This window comes from Carettochelys insculpta, chromosome 2, assembly GCF_033958435.1.
Source record: "Carettochelys insculpta isolate YL-2023 chromosome 2, ASM3395843v1, whole genome shotgun sequence".
Lineage (NCBI taxonomy): Eukaryota > Metazoa > Chordata > Testudines > Carettochelyidae > Carettochelys > Carettochelys insculpta.
The window spans coordinates 146,770,931-146,789,553 of NC_134138.1; the positions used below are offsets into that span (position 1 = coordinate 146,770,931).

At 42.2% G+C, this 18,623-nt stretch overlaps 1 protein-coding gene across 2 annotated transcripts in view; it reads left to right on the forward strand.

Annotated features, from left to right (window-relative positions):
- Positions 1-2,175: 2,175 nt before the first annotated feature.
- ANKH (ANKH inorganic pyrophosphate transport regulator) overlaps positions 2,176-18,623 on the forward strand; it is a 172,518-nt gene continuing 156,070 nt past the window's right edge. Inside the window, exons 1-2 of one of the 2 annotated variants that reach the window (XM_074987832.1) lie at positions 2,176-2,403; positions 2,790-2,933. In XM_074987832.1, the coding sequence (XP_074843933.1) occupies positions 2,838-2,933 (96 nt within the window). In that variant the 5' untranslated portion in view covers positions 2,176-2,403; positions 2,790-2,837. The remainder of the gene's footprint in view (positions 2,404-2,789; positions 2,934-18,623) is intronic. The other variant, XM_074987831.1, reaches the window with a different exon arrangement.

Below are 18,623 nucleotides of genomic sequence, written 5' to 3' on the forward strand. Positions count from 1 at the left end.
GGTGCCAAAGGAAATTACAACAACTAGTGAAGGAGCTCCCTGCTGCTACTCGGGACCTCATTAACTCAGACACACCATCTGAGCCGCAGCCTGGATTATTCTATTTACTTCCCAAAATCCACAAACCTGGAAACCCTGGACGCCCTATCATTTCAGGTATTGGCACCCTTACCACTGAACTACCAGTCACGTGGACTCCCTCCTCAAACCCTATGCCATCAACGCTCCCAGCTATATCCGAGATACCACTGACTTCCTGAGGAAATTACAAAATATCGGAAAAGTTCCTGATAACGCCATCCTTGCCACAATGGATGCAGAGGCTCTGTACACTAATATTCCACATAAAGACGGATTACAAGCAATCAGGAATACCATCCCTGATGCCACCACAGCCAATCTGGTGTCTGACCTCTGTAACTTTGTTCTCACACACAATTATTTACGTTTTGGGGACAATTTATACCTCCAGATTAGTGGAATTGCTATGGGCACCTGCATGGCCCCACAATATGCCAATATATTTATGGCTGACCTGGAACAACGATTCCTCAGCTCTCGTCCCTATTACCACTCCTATACTTAAGATACATTGATGACATCTTTATGATTTGGACCCACGGTACAGAGGCTCTGGAGGAATTCCACAGAGACTTAAACAATCTACACCCCACCATCAACTTATGCCTCGATTACAACATGCAAGAGATACATTTCCTGGACACTACAGTACTAATCAAGGATGGCCTGATCAGTACCACACTGTACCGAAAACCTACTGATCGCTATACTTATCTACACCCTTCTAGTTTCCATCCTGCACACGTGACTAGATCCACTGTTCACAATCAAGCTCTTAGGTACAATCGCATTTGCTCTGATCCAACTGACAGAGACCAAACACTACAAGAACTTTACCAAATATTCATAAACCTGAATTACCCACCAGGAGAAGTAAAAAAACAAATCGACAGGGCCAGACGCATACCCAGAGACCAGCTACTCCAAGAGTGGCCCAAAAAAGCCAAGAACAGAACACCACTGGTCATCACCTACAGCCCCCAACTCAGACCACTGCAATGAATTATTAAGGACTTATAACCTATCCTTAATCAGGATGCCACACTCCAGAAGGCCCTGGGTGACATGCCTGTTTTCTCCTACAGACAACCTCCCAACCTCATGAGGATCCTCACTAATAGCCACAGTCTATACCCCAGCAATACCAGTCCTGGAACCTTTCCCTGCAACAAAGCCCGCTGCCAGCTTTGTCCACATATCTTCTCTAGAAATACCACCACTGGACCTAACCAGGTTACTCACAGAATCACAGGCACTTTCTCATGCTCCTCTACTAACATCATATATGCCATCATGTGCCAACAATGCCCAGGTGCTTTGTATATTGGACAGACTTCTAACTCCCTTAGACATAGGGTCAATGGGCACAAAACAGACATCAAAACACTCCAGATCCACAAACCAGTTAGTCAACATTTTAATGGAATGGGGCATTCTGTCAATGACCTAAAGGTATGTGTGTTACAGAAAAGGAATTATCGCTCCTTTTTGGAAAGAGAAACATCTGAGCTGGCTTTTATATTCAAATTCGGCACATTAACACATGGTTTAAATTGTGATGGGAACTTTCTGAGTCACTATAGGGGCTTGTCTGCATACTTGACTCAATCCAATTCTTGACCTTCCCCCACCCCTCCACTTTCTGATTTGCTCACCTTGATTATCTTTTTCTGATTTGTCCTCCTTGCTTACTGTTTTTGGTTCTCTGTGTCTTAAATATTGAGTCTGTTCTGGTCTGGCTATGGTCTGAAGAAGTGGGTCTGTCCCACGAAAGCTCACCTAATAAACTATTTTGCTAGTCTTTAAAGTGCTACTTGACTGCTTTTTGTTTTGGTAGTGTATAGACTAGCACGGCTTCTTCTCTGTTACGGTACACGCAGTGTGTAGCACACGCACAATCCCCCCAGTTACACACAGATGCTGCGACGCTGGGCGCGTTCCCGTCATGTTTCCTATGTCTACGACGTGCCCAAGAGCGCAGTCCGAGACTGCACATTCACACGCACAACCAGGCAGTGCGCCCCCCGCACCCGCCGGCTCGCAGGCCCCCAGGCGGCGGGCGGGCTGCAGCGGGAGGTGGAGCAGCGAAACGCCGCTCTTCCCTCCCTGCTTGTTGCCAGAAACGCGGCCGGCGTGTGTCAAACCCACGTGTTTAGTGAGGCCGCCGCCGCCGCCGCCGCCAGACCAGACGTAGCTGGGCCGGGGCGCAGCGCCTCCGGCCTCCGCCCGCCTTCTACACCGCCGCGGCGGCCACCCCACGGAAGGAGGCGGCGGCGCGACACCCGGCCCGGCCCGGCCCAGCCTGCCCCACGCTGGTGGTTGGTTTGTTTTCGTTCCCGCCCCTGCTCCCACTCCCCCGCCGCCGGCTGGGCTGAGGCCAGCCCGGGTACCTGCCTCCCTCGCTTGCTCTTATAATGGGAACCCCACCCGCGGAGCTCGCCGGCGGCGGCGTCCCTCCTCTTTTTCCTCCCAGCAGCAGCAGCAGCAGCTCGGTGCGGTGTGGGAGGAGGGCAGCAGGGATGGACTGGAGCTAAGAGCAGCCCCACAGCGCGCAGAGCGAGCGAGCGAGCGAAGGAGGAGGAGGAGGAGAGCCCGCCTTGCTGCCGCTGCCGGACGCAGAGCCTCCCCCGGCAAAGGCAGAAGCCTGGTTTTCAGGGGCCTTGTCTTTTCTCTCTTTTCCCCCTTCTTTCCCCGTCCCCCCCTTGCAGTTTCCCTGCTACGGCAGATGTGTTTGGGGTCCTCGCCCAGCTGGGACTATGGTGAAATTTCCAGCGCTCACCAACTACTGGCCCTTGATCCGATTCTTGGTCCCTTTGGGCATCACCAATATCGCCATCGACTTCGGGGAGCAGGTAACTCGCCGGACGCCTTTTACCTTTACTGGACCTAGCCAAAATACAGCAATACATCACTGGGGTAGGGGGTAAATTACTGTGCTCGCAGTGTCAAAACTCGCTGTATTTATTAGTCGCTTCCCTGGGATGATGGCAGTGCACATACAGCGTGTGTTTGGTTGTCAAATGTGGACTGGCCACTGCCAAAACATCCTTAGAAGAAGAGAGACTGTAAAATAGGGTGATCAAGTGGGTATCCTGAGAGACATCTGAAGGTATCAGTTGGGTGGGGAGGGGGGAGGCTCCAAACAACATTGCAGCTGTTTTGCACAGTACATCACAAAATGTTGCCTGGATGCACAATATCAATTGTGTCATTTATTTGGAGGTGTGGACTCTCTGTTTTCTGTTTCTTTTCAGATCATGGTTTCTTTTGAATTTGGAGCCTTCTTGTTTGTGTTGTGACAAGATCTGTTTATTGCTTGTTTATTATTGATCAGGCTTTTCTGCTTTTCACCCTGAATGTTAAAACATGATCTATTTTGAGCTCAACTTTCATGCATAGAGAAAAACATCTTTTTAGTGTGCTCAGGGATTATATAATTTGGGATTACATAAGGCATTTGTCTATGTTTTCATTTAAAACTACTTTTGGGAAAAGCCAACCATACAGTATCATTGCTTACTTTGTGGGGAAATAGGATCCTTTAAAGAATTATTGCAAGGCATGTAGCCGGTTTAGCTGATTACTGGTATTTAAAGAGACATTGATTATGGTCATAGAAATACACTTGAGATACTGCTAATTGCTGTTTTTGGTGGGTTGCTAGGGTGCAGTTATAACAGTTGATTTTGTGATGGAGTGAAAGGGCCTAATTCACCCCCCTCGCCCTCAGCCTTCTTTATCTTTTTCTTCACCCTTTTGCTTCTTTCCATGTGGCGTCATTGAAAACCTGGTGCTGCTGCACCTTCTTCAGCAGCCAGGAAACCATTTGTAGGCATCAGTCCTTGCCACTTTACCAGAGAACCACCTGCTTAGAAAACTCTGACAGGATGTTTTGTAATGATATTGACAAAGCCTGAATTAAATAAAACAGAACAAAAACAAGGATATCGTTCTCTGTGTTAATATAGACACCAAGAGAGAATTTCTGAAATGTGTGGTGCTTGGCATTTACTCTAAAACCGTTTGCTGAGTTGACTTTCTAACTCTGTTGCTTACTTTAAATACTCTGTTTAAGAGTAGCATAAAGGGCATTGACACCTGTTGTTAACACACTTTGTATGAAGTTAATTGTGAACAAATATGCCCACTCCATCCTGATTAAAGGTTCCCAATACTCTTGTGCCTTGGACATTTTGTAGAACAAGGTTCATTGTATTTCTTCACTTTTTAGGCCAGACCTATTTACTTGCTGTAATTTCTTCGATAAGAAGCGTCCCCACAGGTGGGTGGGAGCCCACTGTAACAAGTGCAGTAGCTGAATGCCCCCTAACCACTTTTACCCTTGTGCTGTTATGCTGTTTATTATTTATGTCACCAGATAATCTGGTGCCTTCTAGGCAATTCTTGTTCATAGGATCAGAAGATGCACCTACTGCTGCATTTGTTATTCATGCAAAGATAATGTTGATTTAATTAGTGTATCTGCCTATATTAAAAAGTGCAAGATTGGCACAATTATATTGCAATGGAAATTGGATATATATTTACCCAAGCTATTTCATTCTTAATTCTAGCTTCTCTTCTTTTAACAAAAATATTTATTTTAATTTAAGAAATATAAGATATTGTTTCACACAAGGGCACGTTACTGTATCAGTCATTTTTCCATAAATCTCACTTTTTGCCACTTGATGAGAAAAAACAGTATAGAAGGAATGATGAAAGAGATACAAATATACAGGTTTTGCCTGATACGAATAAGGCCATATTCAGAGTTCATGCACATTGGAAGCAAGACCTCTGTTGATTTCCATGCATTTTGATTCAGAACTCTCAACATTATCAAGGAGACTACAGAAGTAGTCATGGAATGTTTTGTGTGTTCTGTAGGCTCCTGCTGCCAGCATCGCATTTCCCACTTACCCTGGGGAGGATGGTCATTCGGTAGCTGTTTGCAGTTATCTATCCAACTTTCTTTACATGGTGCTGAAAATGGTGGTCTCAACTGCATGGATGGGGCCAACCAAGTTCATAATAGCGTGCATGCCAGATATCTGGTGGCAGGAGAGAGAATGTAGTGGCTTTGGACATTGTTAGGGGGTGGGATGACCCTTCAAGCAGTTATGCTAATCGGCTGCCTCCCAGCTGGTGACATAGAAGACCAACAAGCTGGTCACTTAAAGGGGGATTGCTGCAGAGAGCGGTCAGGCTTCTGTGGAAGATTATGGATCAGTGCGAGGAAGAGGAAAGGAGTCTTTCCACATCAGCTACGTGGAAGACTTGGCTTGTGATACCTGTTTGTGTAGGGGGCAGCATGCGCTGGCTGAGCCAAAGGCTAGAGTAGAGGCGAGGTGACAGGGCCTGGTTTGTCTATCTTGAGTGATGATGAACAGTGTTTAAAAAGAAGTGAAACCCTGAGGAAAGGGAATGAATATTGACACTAGTGGGAGTTTCACTAATATACTGGCTGATGGATTGGCTTATCCCTACACATGAGGGTGTGGAAGCTGAGGTAGAAATATTTTATTCTTTTCTTTGTAATTTTTTTATGACTTAGCTAATCCAACTTTTTTCACCAATAGATGATACATAATTATTAGGCTTGTGTTATTGAGCAAAAATAGGCTTTCTAGAAGATAAAGATTTGATGGGCCAATTGTCTGGTTGCTCCCTGCTGGGGACATAATTTTAATAATAGATCAAATTAGAATAGTAGTATACTATTCAAATGGGTGTGCCAAGGGATAGCTCGGAAAAAGCTACAATACATCCTCTGGTGTATTAGTATGTAAGATAAGAATTCTAATATAAATCCTTTAGATCATTATGGAGGAAGTTATTAATACTCTCTAAAATAAGAGCAGAAGAATTTGTAGGTCAGATGTAAGATTATTGTTTAAAATTAGCCTTGTAATATACGTTGGTTGAACAGACTGAGTAGTCATTGATTAAAAGAATATTCGAAATCAGGGGTGGGCAAGATGTGTCTGGCAGGCCTCATCTGGCCTGCCAAGCCTTTTAATCTGGTTTACGCCTGCACATGGAGCAATGCTCCTCAAAGCAGCTAGTGCTACCTGTGGTTTTCTGTGCTGCGGAAAGGGGAAGGGAGAAATTTTTCATCTGCTGCCACCCACAGCAAAATATCTCTGCTTTCATTGGCTAGTTTTGTTGGGGGCCATGAAAGTGTAGCAGAATTTCCTTCACTCAAACTCCCTTCAGGACCCCCACTCTCTCCTGCACCCCACTTCCCTATCCCAAGCTTCCTTCTGCAGCCAACCACTTTCCCAAAGTGTGTACCTCCTCTGTAGAAAAGAGCAGCTCTTGACCACTTTCCAAAATATTAGAATGACCATCATCAAAAAACATTTCCCATGCTTACTGTAGGTCATGTGAGTTTTGATACAGATTTCCCTATCTGTTTCCATCAGCAGAAATATGATTTGGGAGCACAGCCTTTCAAAGCCAAACCCTTCCTATAAAACGTCATGCCGCTTTTGTGACATATGAGGCAAGTTACTAGAATCTGAACTGTTTTCTGCTCAACAGAATTTCCTGGGGTTTGAGAGAGATTGTAGCGAAGTACAGGCAGAATAATGCTACTAATAATTGATGCAACTTGTGTTTGTCCTCTGTCACTGGATAATAATTTGGCAGGTGTTTTAGGAGAGGGTTAAAAACATTTTGGGCGTTCTATTTTGCAGGAAATTAGCAATAAGATTTAAGTATTTTCAGACAGTGGATAAAATCGGTGATTTTTTTTTTTTAATTTTTAATTGAAATTGGACTTTTTAAATCATCAGTAAAATACCACTAAACTTCTCCTTTAATAATAGAAGTTACAATGAAATAAAAAATGAAGTAATCATTCTAGTTTGCCCAGTGTAACTCTAGCACTTGCTTCTTCAAAGTTCTGGGTTTTCAATTTTTGTTAACCAGTGGATTGAAAGGGAACATGTGCAAATAAAGACACAAGCTGGATAGGATTGTTTTTGTTCTGTGCTTATGTGGCGGTGGATCTTGGCCAAGCGTGGTAGTGGAGTTAGGTAAGAAAGGGATGAGCAAACTTTTTACATGGGGCCCCACTTTACTACCTGCAAGTAGCAGGGCCGCCTTCCAACCTGTGTAATGTAATCCATACCAATGGAAATCTGGGTTATGATCATATTTAAAAAAAACAAAAAACTTCTGGCACATGTAAGAAAATAAATGTGCAGAATGTAAAAAGTTATCAATTGATATGTAAATGTGAATACACATGCATAGAAACAGTAACATATTTCAAAATTTTTAATCAGATGGATGAGTCTCAGATTGAGCAGCCAATTGTGCTGTGCCCCTCTTTATGAAATTTCATGCCGCCGCCCCCCCCCCCCCCAACACACACTTTGCTTACCCCTAAGCTAAGACATAGTGTTAAAGACAGACACACAAAATATAAAAAAGGATGGAGGTAATAGTGGCATGGACAAGAAAGAAAAAAGGAAGACATCAGTCATCACATATCCAGGTTCAATTATTTCTCCCTTGCACTTTTGCCACAGAAACTGTCATGACTTCTGGGTGTAAGAGAGAGCCCACCTTGGAATATTTTGAAGAAATATGTTCCCAGGGTAAAAAAAGGAAGCATTGAGTGTAAGCAGAAGATGCATGGCTTAGTTGTAAGAATGAAACATCATAAGGCAAACTACTTGCTGGGAGAAAAATATGTGGACAACAATGCAGTTCCACTCAGCCATATCCACTGGTTAGTAACTTAAATTACTTACTTTGCAATACATCATTCTTCAGAACTCTCGTTATGCCTTTTAGACTGTCTTTTAGGCTTTGTGCCTTTTAGGCTTGTGAAGGGGGATACTAATGAGACTCTTTGGGATATGCTAATGAGGCACTGCAGTGAATGTTCAGTGCCTCATTAGCATAGTAGCAGCCATGGCGCTTCCAAAGTGCCGCTTTCGATCACGTGTGGCTTGTTTACATGGGATCCTTTTCGAATGGACCCCATGTTCTTTGAAATTCCTATAATCAAAGAGAAATAAGGGGATTTCAAAATGCATATTCATTGCAGTGTCTCATTAGCATCCCCTTTTTGGAAGTGGGGTGCTAGTGTAGACATAGCCTTAGTATACGTGTGATTTGACAATTCCCAAGTTGTCTGCTTTGATGGATGTTGCGAAGAAAAAAAAAGTTTAATTGAGCTAATCCTTATGGCTTGTTGAATTAGTTAACTAGATTGAGAAACTTAGAATTGCCAGTTGCCACTGACTATGATTTTCTTATTACATAATATATGTCGCTTATTTTGGAACATCATGGCTACACACCACTCTATCCCCTATTTTACTTCAGCATAACTCATCTTTTCCAAGGGAACCACTTTACTACTTTTCTCAAAAAACAGAAAAGCCAGTGAGTTCATTCGGGCTTACTCCAAAATCAATTACATTCTAAGCACAGTCTATCTTATCTTTTTTGGTAACTTAAATTAAATCAATGATTTTTTTTGGGTGATTTAAATTGTGATTTAAATCAAGCCACCCTGAGGGAATGCATACAGAGCAGCACTCAAAGAGAAGATTAGGAATGCGGGCAGAGAGAAAGACCTAGGTAAGAGAGTTGAAGGAATAGCCACGGCTATAGAAGAGGCAATTGAGCAGACTGTTCTGGAAGAAGAGATGATCAGTAAGAAGTGGATTGCACAAGAGACACTGAAGTTGGTCCAAGAGAAGAAAACGTTGAAGGATCAGAAGGGATGTTTCTGAGAGGGCAGAACAACAATATAGGGTGAAATGCAGTGAGATAAGGAAAGCTGCCAGAAAAGATAAGGCTAAATGGTTAAAGGAGCAGTGTGAAGATATAGACAGGTATTATGGTGAATGTAAGATCAGGGAGGTATACACAATTATTGGGAATATTAACAGGAAATGGCAGCTGAAGCAGATGGTGATCAAAGATAAGAATGACAAGGTGCTCATGAACAAGGAGAAAGCTATGTACCAATGGATGTGATATTGCTCTGATCTGTTCAAAGCACAGTTGTACCCGAGTGTGTCAAAGGGATTGGTTGAAGAACTGAAAGAGATATCTCTGCTGAGCACTGAGAGCAAGACCAATATTTTGAAGGAGGAAGAAGAAAAAGCAGTGAAATGACTAAAGAACAAGAGCCCTGGAAATAAAATCAGACGAGATGATCAAATATAGTAGAGAAAGTATGAGTCAGGAAATACACTGACTATGTAATGAAGTGTGGAAAGAAGGGAAGGCACCTAAGGAATGCACAAGATCCGTACTAGTGGCAATACACAAGACAGAAGTTCATTGGAGTGCAAAAACTACAGAATGATTGCCCTAATGAATTATCTAGGCAAGGTGCTGATGACGATACTGACGGAGAGATTGAGATCTCAGAAGAACATCTAGCAGATGAGCAAGTGGGATTCTGGAAAGATATAAGTACCATACAGAAGATATTGGCACTAATGTTGATAGTGGAGAAAGCTTAACTAAAGAACAAGAAGATCTATAATTGCTTCATTGATTTTTTTTTTTTTTTTTTTTTCAGAAGGCATTTGATAGTATAGATCAGAAAGTGACTTAATCAGTTTTGGAGTTGTATGGAGTGGACAGCAGACTGATCTGGTTGTTGAAGGATATCAACCACAGTGCAGAGGCAGCGGTGAGAATGTGTGGAGAGTTGGGAAGTCAGTTTAGAACAAATAGAGGTATGAGACAAGGAGATATATCACCAATTATCTTCATCATGCATCTAGAGAAAGTGATGGACAAGATCAAGGAAGAGGTAGAAGGGATATCTGTGCACAGGATGAGAATCAACAACTTGAGGTTTGCAGATGATATAGTTATTGACGAAGATGAAGCTAGCGAAAATGTTGTAGGTGCTAAATGAGGAAGGGAAGTGGTACGGACTGATTATGAACATGGATAATACAAAAACCATGATATATGGAGAGAAGAAAATAGGAAGGAATATCAGTATGGATGGGATTGAACTAGAGAACATAAAGAAGTTCCTGTATCTAGGGAGCAACACAACATATGATCTAGACTCTGAGAAGGAAATAGTGACTAGAATAGCAAAAGCAAAAGCAAGTTTGAAGGCAATGGATGAGATCTGGAAAAGCAAAGTGATTTTAGCTTAGGAATGAAGCTGAGCATCTTGAAAACGTGTGTTCAGCAGCATGTTGTATGGATGTGAGTCATGGGAAGGATATTGGTGTTCGAGTGGAGTTGTTATAGAAAGATCCTAAGAATAGGATGGACGCAGAAGGTCCCCAACAAGGAATTTTATAGGAAGATACAGCCGAAAGAACCTATTGCAGAAGGTTGTACACTGGAAGTTACAGCTATTTGGGCATATCTGCAGAATGAACAATGAATGAGAGGTCAAGACCCCGGTATTCAGCATAATGGACTGTTCAAATAGGAGAGGCAGACCTCTCAGGGAATGGGTAGATTGATGTGGAGCTAGTCTACAGAAACTAAGCCACTACACACTGGACAGGGAAGGATGGAAGGAAATAGTGAGGAAGGCATTGGACACCAATGGGTGCTTAGCCCAGGTTGATGATGACCCCGTAAGAAGACTAAGTGATTACAGATGTCCTATATGAACAATATATTTAATTATAATTCTGTATTCTAGTTGGGATGTAAAGTAAGTTACTCTAATGTCAGGGAGGACTAAGAAATGGACCCCTTGTAGTATGTTCCAGAGCCCATTAGCATCTATGAAGATCCTGTCATTGACGTAAGGACCAGATCCTCATTCTTTGTTTTTTGGGACAAGAGTGTGATTGAAGTTTAATCAGCTAACCTCTTCTCAGTCTTGTAATCTTTCCTCAGACATACCAGATGAATTTTTTTATACTACAAAGCAGTGTATTATGAATACAGAATGACTGAAAAATGGAGAAGGGAAAACACAATACTAGCTATAACGTATTCCTGTTTGCTCTGTTTTTATGCTAATTTATGCTTTCCTAAGTACATTAAAATAAACATTTCATTATGTTGAATAAGTTTGGGGTTGTGGGGGTGTTTGGGGGAGGTTAAGAAAAGGAAAAATTTTGAACTCCCTCATTTTCATCCTCCATGTATAATACCACTGCATTTTCATGTAAAGTAATAATACCACTACAGGTTGAACCGCTCTAGTGTGGAACTTTCTTGTCCAGCAACATCTGTAATCTGGCATGATTTTAGTTAACCAGATGGCCACATGTGGATGTAGCCAAGTTTCCCAGGGTCTCAAAGTTTGTTTACAGCCACCAATCCTGGCTTTTAGTGTATTGTACTCTTATTTAGCTGTAATTTGCCCATAAATGTCTTCCAATAAGCAGTGGAAGTGTTGGTAATGCTGCTAGACTATACTGACCTCCTCTGGTCTGGCATATTCTGCCATTTGACACCAGTCAGGTCCCAGGGATGCTGCACTAGAGATGTTTAACATGTATTATTACTTGTCATCCACAGGGCTTAAAAGCAAATCACACAGATAAGCATTAATCTCATTTCACCAATGGAAGGGTAGCTAACTCATTATTTTAATATGAGTGGTGTGATGTTTTGTTTAAGAGCCCTGCTGCCTGAAAACACTAGATCTGTCTGTTGTTCGTTTAATTTTTAAGTTTGTATTTTTTATGGATGTAGGAAAAAACCTTCAAAATGTGTGACTGGAGGGCAACCTAAGGAGACACAAACCAGAAGGCAATAATTGCATCTCCTGCAAGACAATATTGTTTTTAAAAAATCGTAATTTTAAGCCACTTTGGGGAGTGGGGTTGACTGATTTCTCTAAATATTTCAGGGTTGGGAGTACTGGTTGGGAAAACTTATTTGTTCAGGAATGCAAGGTAAGCCATTGGTGGCAGGACTAGAAATAGAATGTGTCTGATTTGCTGAGGCATCATCAGCAAGAGCAACGCATTGCAAGAGTGTTCCTTTGTGCCGATGATCAGTATTGGGGCTCCCTATTGCTGTCGTGTTTGGGATGTCAGGTCATATCAGGAATTCAAGGCCAGAAGGGACCATTAGAGTTCTAGTCTGACCTGTGTATCTCAGACATCTAGTTTTACTCAGCACCTGCACATTAAAGTCAATAATCAAAATGCAACCCAATTAAATGAGGCCCAGATGTGACTAGCTGATGATATCCCTCCCACAAGCAGAGAATGAGAGGAACCAACCTGCACCAGTGCCCAAGGCCCCTGCAGTGAACCTTGCTTGCTTGCGACAGGTAAGGGTATATGTCACCGTTTTGAAGATGGTATCAGCAGTCAGTGCTACAGCAGGTCGACAGTGGAGTTTTTTCAACTCTCTGTGGGGTAAACAAGACCTCTGTCTCTTAAGCTACGTCTACACGTGAAGCCTACATCAAATAGCTTATTTCGATGTAGCGACATCGAAATAGGCTATTTCGATGAATAATGTCTACACATCCTCCAGGGCTGGCAACGTCAACGTTCAACATCGACGTTGCGCAGCACCACATCGAAATAGGCGCTGCGAGGGAACGTCTACACGCCAAAGTAGCACACATCGAAATAAGGGTGCCAGGCACAGCTGCAGACAGGGTCACAGGGCGGACTCAACAGCAAGCCGCTCCCTTAAAGGGCCCCTCCCAGACACAGTTGCACTAAACAACGCAAGATCCACAGAGCCGACAACTGGTTGCAGACCCTGTGCATGCAGCATGGATCCCCAGCCGCAACAGCAGCAGCCAGAAGCCCTGGGCTAAGGGCTGCTGCACACGGTGACCATAGAGCCCCGCAGAGGCTGGAGAGAGCGTCTCTCAACCCCTCAGCTGATGGCCACCATGGCGGACCCCGCTATTTCGATGTTGCGGGACGCGGATCGTCTACACGTGCCCTACTTCGACGTTCAACTTCGAAGTAGGACGCTAATCCCATCCCCTCATGGGGTGAGCGGCTTCGACGTCTCGCCGCCTAACGGCGATGTTAACATCGAAATAGCGCCCAACACGTGTAGCTGTGACGGGCGCTATTTCGAAGTTAGTGCCACTACTTCGAAGTAGCGTGCACGTGTAGACGCGGCTTTAGTGTGATATCCATGATCAGCAGGCCGTTAGCAGCACATGTACACGCACACACTCGTACAATGGCATTTTGGTTTAGGCAAACTGAAATAAGGCAGTGAAGGAGTCGAAACTTATACTTTCTCATTAGCTCTCTGTTGTGCTTGAATACTTTAGAGCTCTGGGGATAACCCGGTAATTTTATGTGTTACGTGAGATGCAGTATTGAGGTATGAATAAATAAGTTACCATAAGAGCATTAACATTATTTAACATTATTCTCAATTTGTTGGCTGTTCTTGTTTTAAATTTACTTAATAGTGTCTCCTTGTATTTAACAAACTTTTATTTTTCTAAATGGTGACCATAAAAACGGAACAAGTGGTGCATAAAATATTCAAGAGAATTAGTGACACTGGAGAATTTACGTTTCCACCTGTCACTATGGGATCTTGGCCAGCTTATATAACTTTTCTGGGTCACATCTTTAGAGAGTGCATGACACTTACGTATGTCACAGGGAAGCCAGGGCAGCTAATAAATGTTTCAAAAATAATCTGAGGTGAAAGATGTCATAGGAACAAAGTATTATGATGATTGACGACAGTGGTCAAAGACTAACCTAGATTAGGTAGGTCTTTAATACAATGTTAACAGAAATGTGATGATATAAGATCCCACTGTAATCAGTGTAGGCTATAATTATATAATGATAGTACTGTATTCTGGTGGAAATAGTTAGTTTTTAATAAGAAATTTTTCCACATCATGAGAGCGTAACTACTAAACTAAAAGAACACTTCACGGTAAACTTAGGCCCCAACTTAGTTCGAGGAAGGAAGTTTTTGTTTTTTGTTTTTAAGTTGCAGTGGAAATATTTTAAAGTAATTACATTTCCCTGCATGGTTTGTGACCAGATATTACAGCTTTGCAATTTGTACAGGCAGAACAGAAAGTGAAGGTTACTAGAAGCAATAATACAGTTTATATTGCCCAAGGTGAGGAATCGAAGAACTAAGAGCTAATCTGTAGCCACTAGGTGGAATGAGAAATGGGAGCATTTTGAGAACCCAGCCAGTCCCAAGATTATCTGCTTTCACATTGACTCTGGGGCCTTCCTGCTGTGTGGCAGCAGCATTGCAATTTTCTTCCTGAACTTTTAAGTTCAGCAAACTGTCGTAACCAGCATTGTATTATCTGGAACTCTCAAATTGCTGACATTTTAACCATAAGTAAATTTTAGTTACGTTTTCCATCAGTACAATACAGTGAAAGTAAATACAAATAAATACAGCAAATACAGTATAGGTTTACAGTGTACCATGCTACTGTTGGTAAGTAAAGTACTCTGCATATATTTTGTTTGATATCTAATCTTGTTTTTCTTTAGTATTATACATTGCTAGGTATACCTCTCTATAATCCAGAATACTGAATATCTGGCAACCTCTTGGTCCCAGGGCTGCGGGATATGCAAGAATTTACTGTAAATTGTGAAACTTCCCTTCTGTGTCCCTTTTAAGACCAATTAACAGACTGTGCTTCAAATATTCAAATCTGTTTCTATTGGGAATATTGAGTAGCTCTTACTTTTGAATATGAATATAAAGGCATTACTTCCGTATTTCCCTTAAGAGTCTGAATGCCAATTTAAAATGATAGATTTTACCCTTGTATTCTCGGTTCCTAGCAGCTTTTCTTAAACTCTTCCTAATGTATCTTATTTAGGAAATTGAAACGGGATCCCCAACCAGGCTATTTGTTAGTCACTCCTTTGTTCTGTAGGCATAGGACAGATACTGTGCTGTTAAACATTGAAGGAGAAGCGGTGGTTTCATTTTAAAGTGACTTGAGCAGTTAGCAGCAGTGGTTCAAAGGCAAACCACCATCCCTTTCCCAGCTTGGCTGTATATTTCAGAAGTCCTGTGAGAGTGTTTTGTGCTATGCTAAATAGCCTGAAGCATAAACAAGTTGAGGGCTCTCAACTCAACTTCTTTACTTAAAAATTATGTTGACAGGAAGCCATCCTTACCAGGTGAGGGGAGTAGAAATGAGGGAAAGAGCCAAGGGGCAGTGGACTATCAACAAATTAAAAGTGGAGAAAGCCCAAGGGAAGGAGAAAAAGGCTAGTGGACAAAGGGTCTATATGGTTTTAGTCTCTGGTTCTTCCCTCTCTTTTTCTTTCTTTCTGCCTGTTAGAAGCAGCAGGTGTGTGTCTGAGGGGGAGGAAGAGAGGAGGTCTCACCTATATACTGCGGGGTGTTTAGACATCATTTTAAAAAAAAACTCCAAAACAATTGAACAGTCAGGGACACACACCAGCCAGACTTCAATGGGAATTGATTGAGGTGTACAGTATGTTCAATGGAGAGACACCTTAAACCAACCCTCCCCCGGCTTCAATGGAATTCAGTGTTCTATGGCGTAGGCACTTAGTGCCTATAATACAGAAAGGATGTGGCAGTGGTGTGCTTTTACAATGCTGCTGCTTAACTAGAGTGGAAAGTTTCTGCTTCTCCATTGCTTTTTTTGTTGTTTAGTTACAGATAGATGCAGTGTAAGGCCATGGTTGACAGACGTTACCATCTCTGCAAGGAGGCTAAAGAATCAATTTTTTTGTTTCTGTAGTTAGGTCAAACCTGATTATGGGAATTTCATATTGGTTCTCATGCCCCAACATTTGTCAGCATTGCTATTTAATGTAGAAACTGAAAATACTATGTACAACGTTAATGAGGGAGATAGCATTTACTTTATTTAGGACTCTGGGAATTAGGATGACATTAGCAATGGACCTAGTCACTAATAAATGCTCCTATGAAGTGTAAATAGAAGGCTAGAAATGGAAGGTGATTTAAAGTGAAAGGTGGATGGCTTTGTTGTAAGGCACATTGATAGAAGACTAGGGAGCAAGTGTGGCTCAACTGTAAGGAGAAGTCTGGAGCAGCTGTGAGGAAGTAGGGGATGGAATCCAGGAAAAATAGGCATTCAGGAATGTCAGGGAAGGTAGTCCTTAGCAAGAAGAGGAGGTTTTAAACAGTAGTCAACTGAAATACAAAAAAGAGAGATCCACAGTGCCCACTTTATTTGGTATTGGTGAAGTCTGACCTGGAGTATCCTGTCCGGTGTCAAGAGTCACAGTTTAGGAAATCTTCCATTGTTTTTATACAGTGTTGTTGTAGCCATGTCAGTCGTAGGTTATTAGAGAGACATGGTGTGAGAAGTGGTACCTGTATTGGACCAACTTCTGTTTGTAAGAAAGACAAAATTTCCTCATGTACAGGGCTCATCTTCAGGTCTGGGAAAGGTATTTAGGCCAAGTCTATACTACCACATATGTTGGCAAAACTTATCACGTGGGTGTAGGGGGGAAGTATCTAAGATCAGGTTTGCTAGCATAAGGTAGTAGTGCACACAGTGCTATGTTGGCTGAAGAGCGTAACCCACTGATACAGAGACTGCTCTTTCTTGGAAATGGATTAATTACGTTGATGTAGAGCAGCTACATGAGAGATCTTACAGTGACACAGCTGTGTTGGTACAGGTGTGCCACAGTATGCTCACTAGCATAGGCATAACCTTAGAATGTCACAGCTAAATACAAGATCTGACAATTTAGCAAAAGCAGTTAACACATTCAAGGTGAAGTGATCCCTTGAGACCCCTGTAGTGATAGGACAAAAGGGGGGAGGTTCTAGGCTGTTGAAAGAGGCCACAAGACCATGTTTGTTAGCAATTTCTAGAAAAATTATGAATTCAAGCTCCTAGAGTTGTCTTTTGAAAAAAAAAGTTCAGATTTCCCGTGAGTTGTGGTCTGACAGGTCGGCTAGAGAGAGTAATCACTTTCTGAAAAATGTTCACCCTCAGGTGATAAGGAGTTTTTGTTTTATCATTTTGCTGTGTGAGTTCATTTGAGAATGTAGTGATCTAGTTCAGGGGCTTGCAACCTGCAGCTCTGGAACCACATGTGGCTGTTTGCTATGATTGCAAAGTGTGTTTTAAAAAAAAACAAACAAACACTTTTAATATGTGCAGTGCATTGTGGGATGATACTGTGTCTGTGTTTTGATCTTGTCGCTAATAGTCTTGGTTTTTGAAAAGGAAGCTTGCAGCATTCCTGCTGTGAAGGTTAACGTGCATTTTAAGAAAGAAAACTGAAATTAAACAGGAAGTAAAATTGTCATAATAGGTTCGGGAGTGAAAGTCAGGAAAAGAGTGGTACAAACACACACAAAGTGTGAGGAAATAGAATATGTAAAAAGTTTGTGAATGTCCTGCAGTAAACATGTACAGCATGACAAATCATAATGTGTGTGCTGTTCTTGACACAGGGATTACAAAAAGCATGGTTTGACGTTATTTATGAAGGACCATCTCATATTCACATGCGTTGCGGCTTTTGACTTATTGGACTTTTCACCGGTTTTGGGGGAAAAAAATGGCTCTTGCTATTTTGGTTGCCGACTCCAGATCTAGTTTCACTCGCATAGTTGCTGTTGGCACATTTTGTACACTGGATGAGCTACACCCCGTTTTGTAATGGGCATATGTAGGATCCACAGATGATTTAAAAACATGTGGTGTGTGGGTTTTTTATTATTATTTTATTTTATTTTAAAACCTGTGATATGTGTACAGATCACTGTAATCGTGGAGATATTTCCACGAGTTCTGCATGTGTTATGTCTGGTGATGCTTTGTGTTGGTATGTCCTGGTCTGTGAAGAGCTTGCTGATGCTGAGGTTGGGGGTGGGGTTTCTGAAAGTCAGAAGTGAAGCTTCAGGGAAGATTTCTTTCAGGATGGGGTCCCTACTGAGTATAGGCTGTAGTTGTTTCATTATATTCCATGTGGGCCTTAGTGTGAGGTAGCAAGTGATAACTAGCTGTGTGTTGTCAGAGAGGGTTTTAGTCTATATTGAGACAGGTTCTTTCAGGGTATTTAAGTGTCCTATTCCATTATTCAATCTTCTCTGGTGGAATGCCCAGTTTGGGGAAGGCAGTTTGCATGTGTTAATGTGTCTATCTCAGACTTTCTCCTTGGAGCATATCTTGTTGTATTTGGGTGCATAGCTGTAGATAGGAGATTTCTTGGTGTGTTTGGGGTGGCTACTGGATCTGTGAAGATAGGTGAGAGCTGTGAGTTTCTTGTATAAAACTGTCTCAAAGGTTCCATTATTGAAGCTGCATGTAGTGTCCAGGAGGCTAATGCTAGTACGGTTGTGTTCCAAAGAGAGGTTAAATGGACAGGTTGTTGTGGTAGAAATCTATGAGAGAGTTAGTCATCTTCATCCATATATCTTTGGCATATCATTGGTTATGTGTTACCTTTGATGAAGCAGTATCTCTCAAGGTGGCCGACAAGAGGTACATATCCTGGCACCCTGGTTGTTCCCATGGTTTTCATAAAGTATTCATTGTTGAATTTAAAATGGTTCAGGATGAAGATGAAATGGCTCATTACAGGGATGACTAGATTTATTGAGCACGCCAC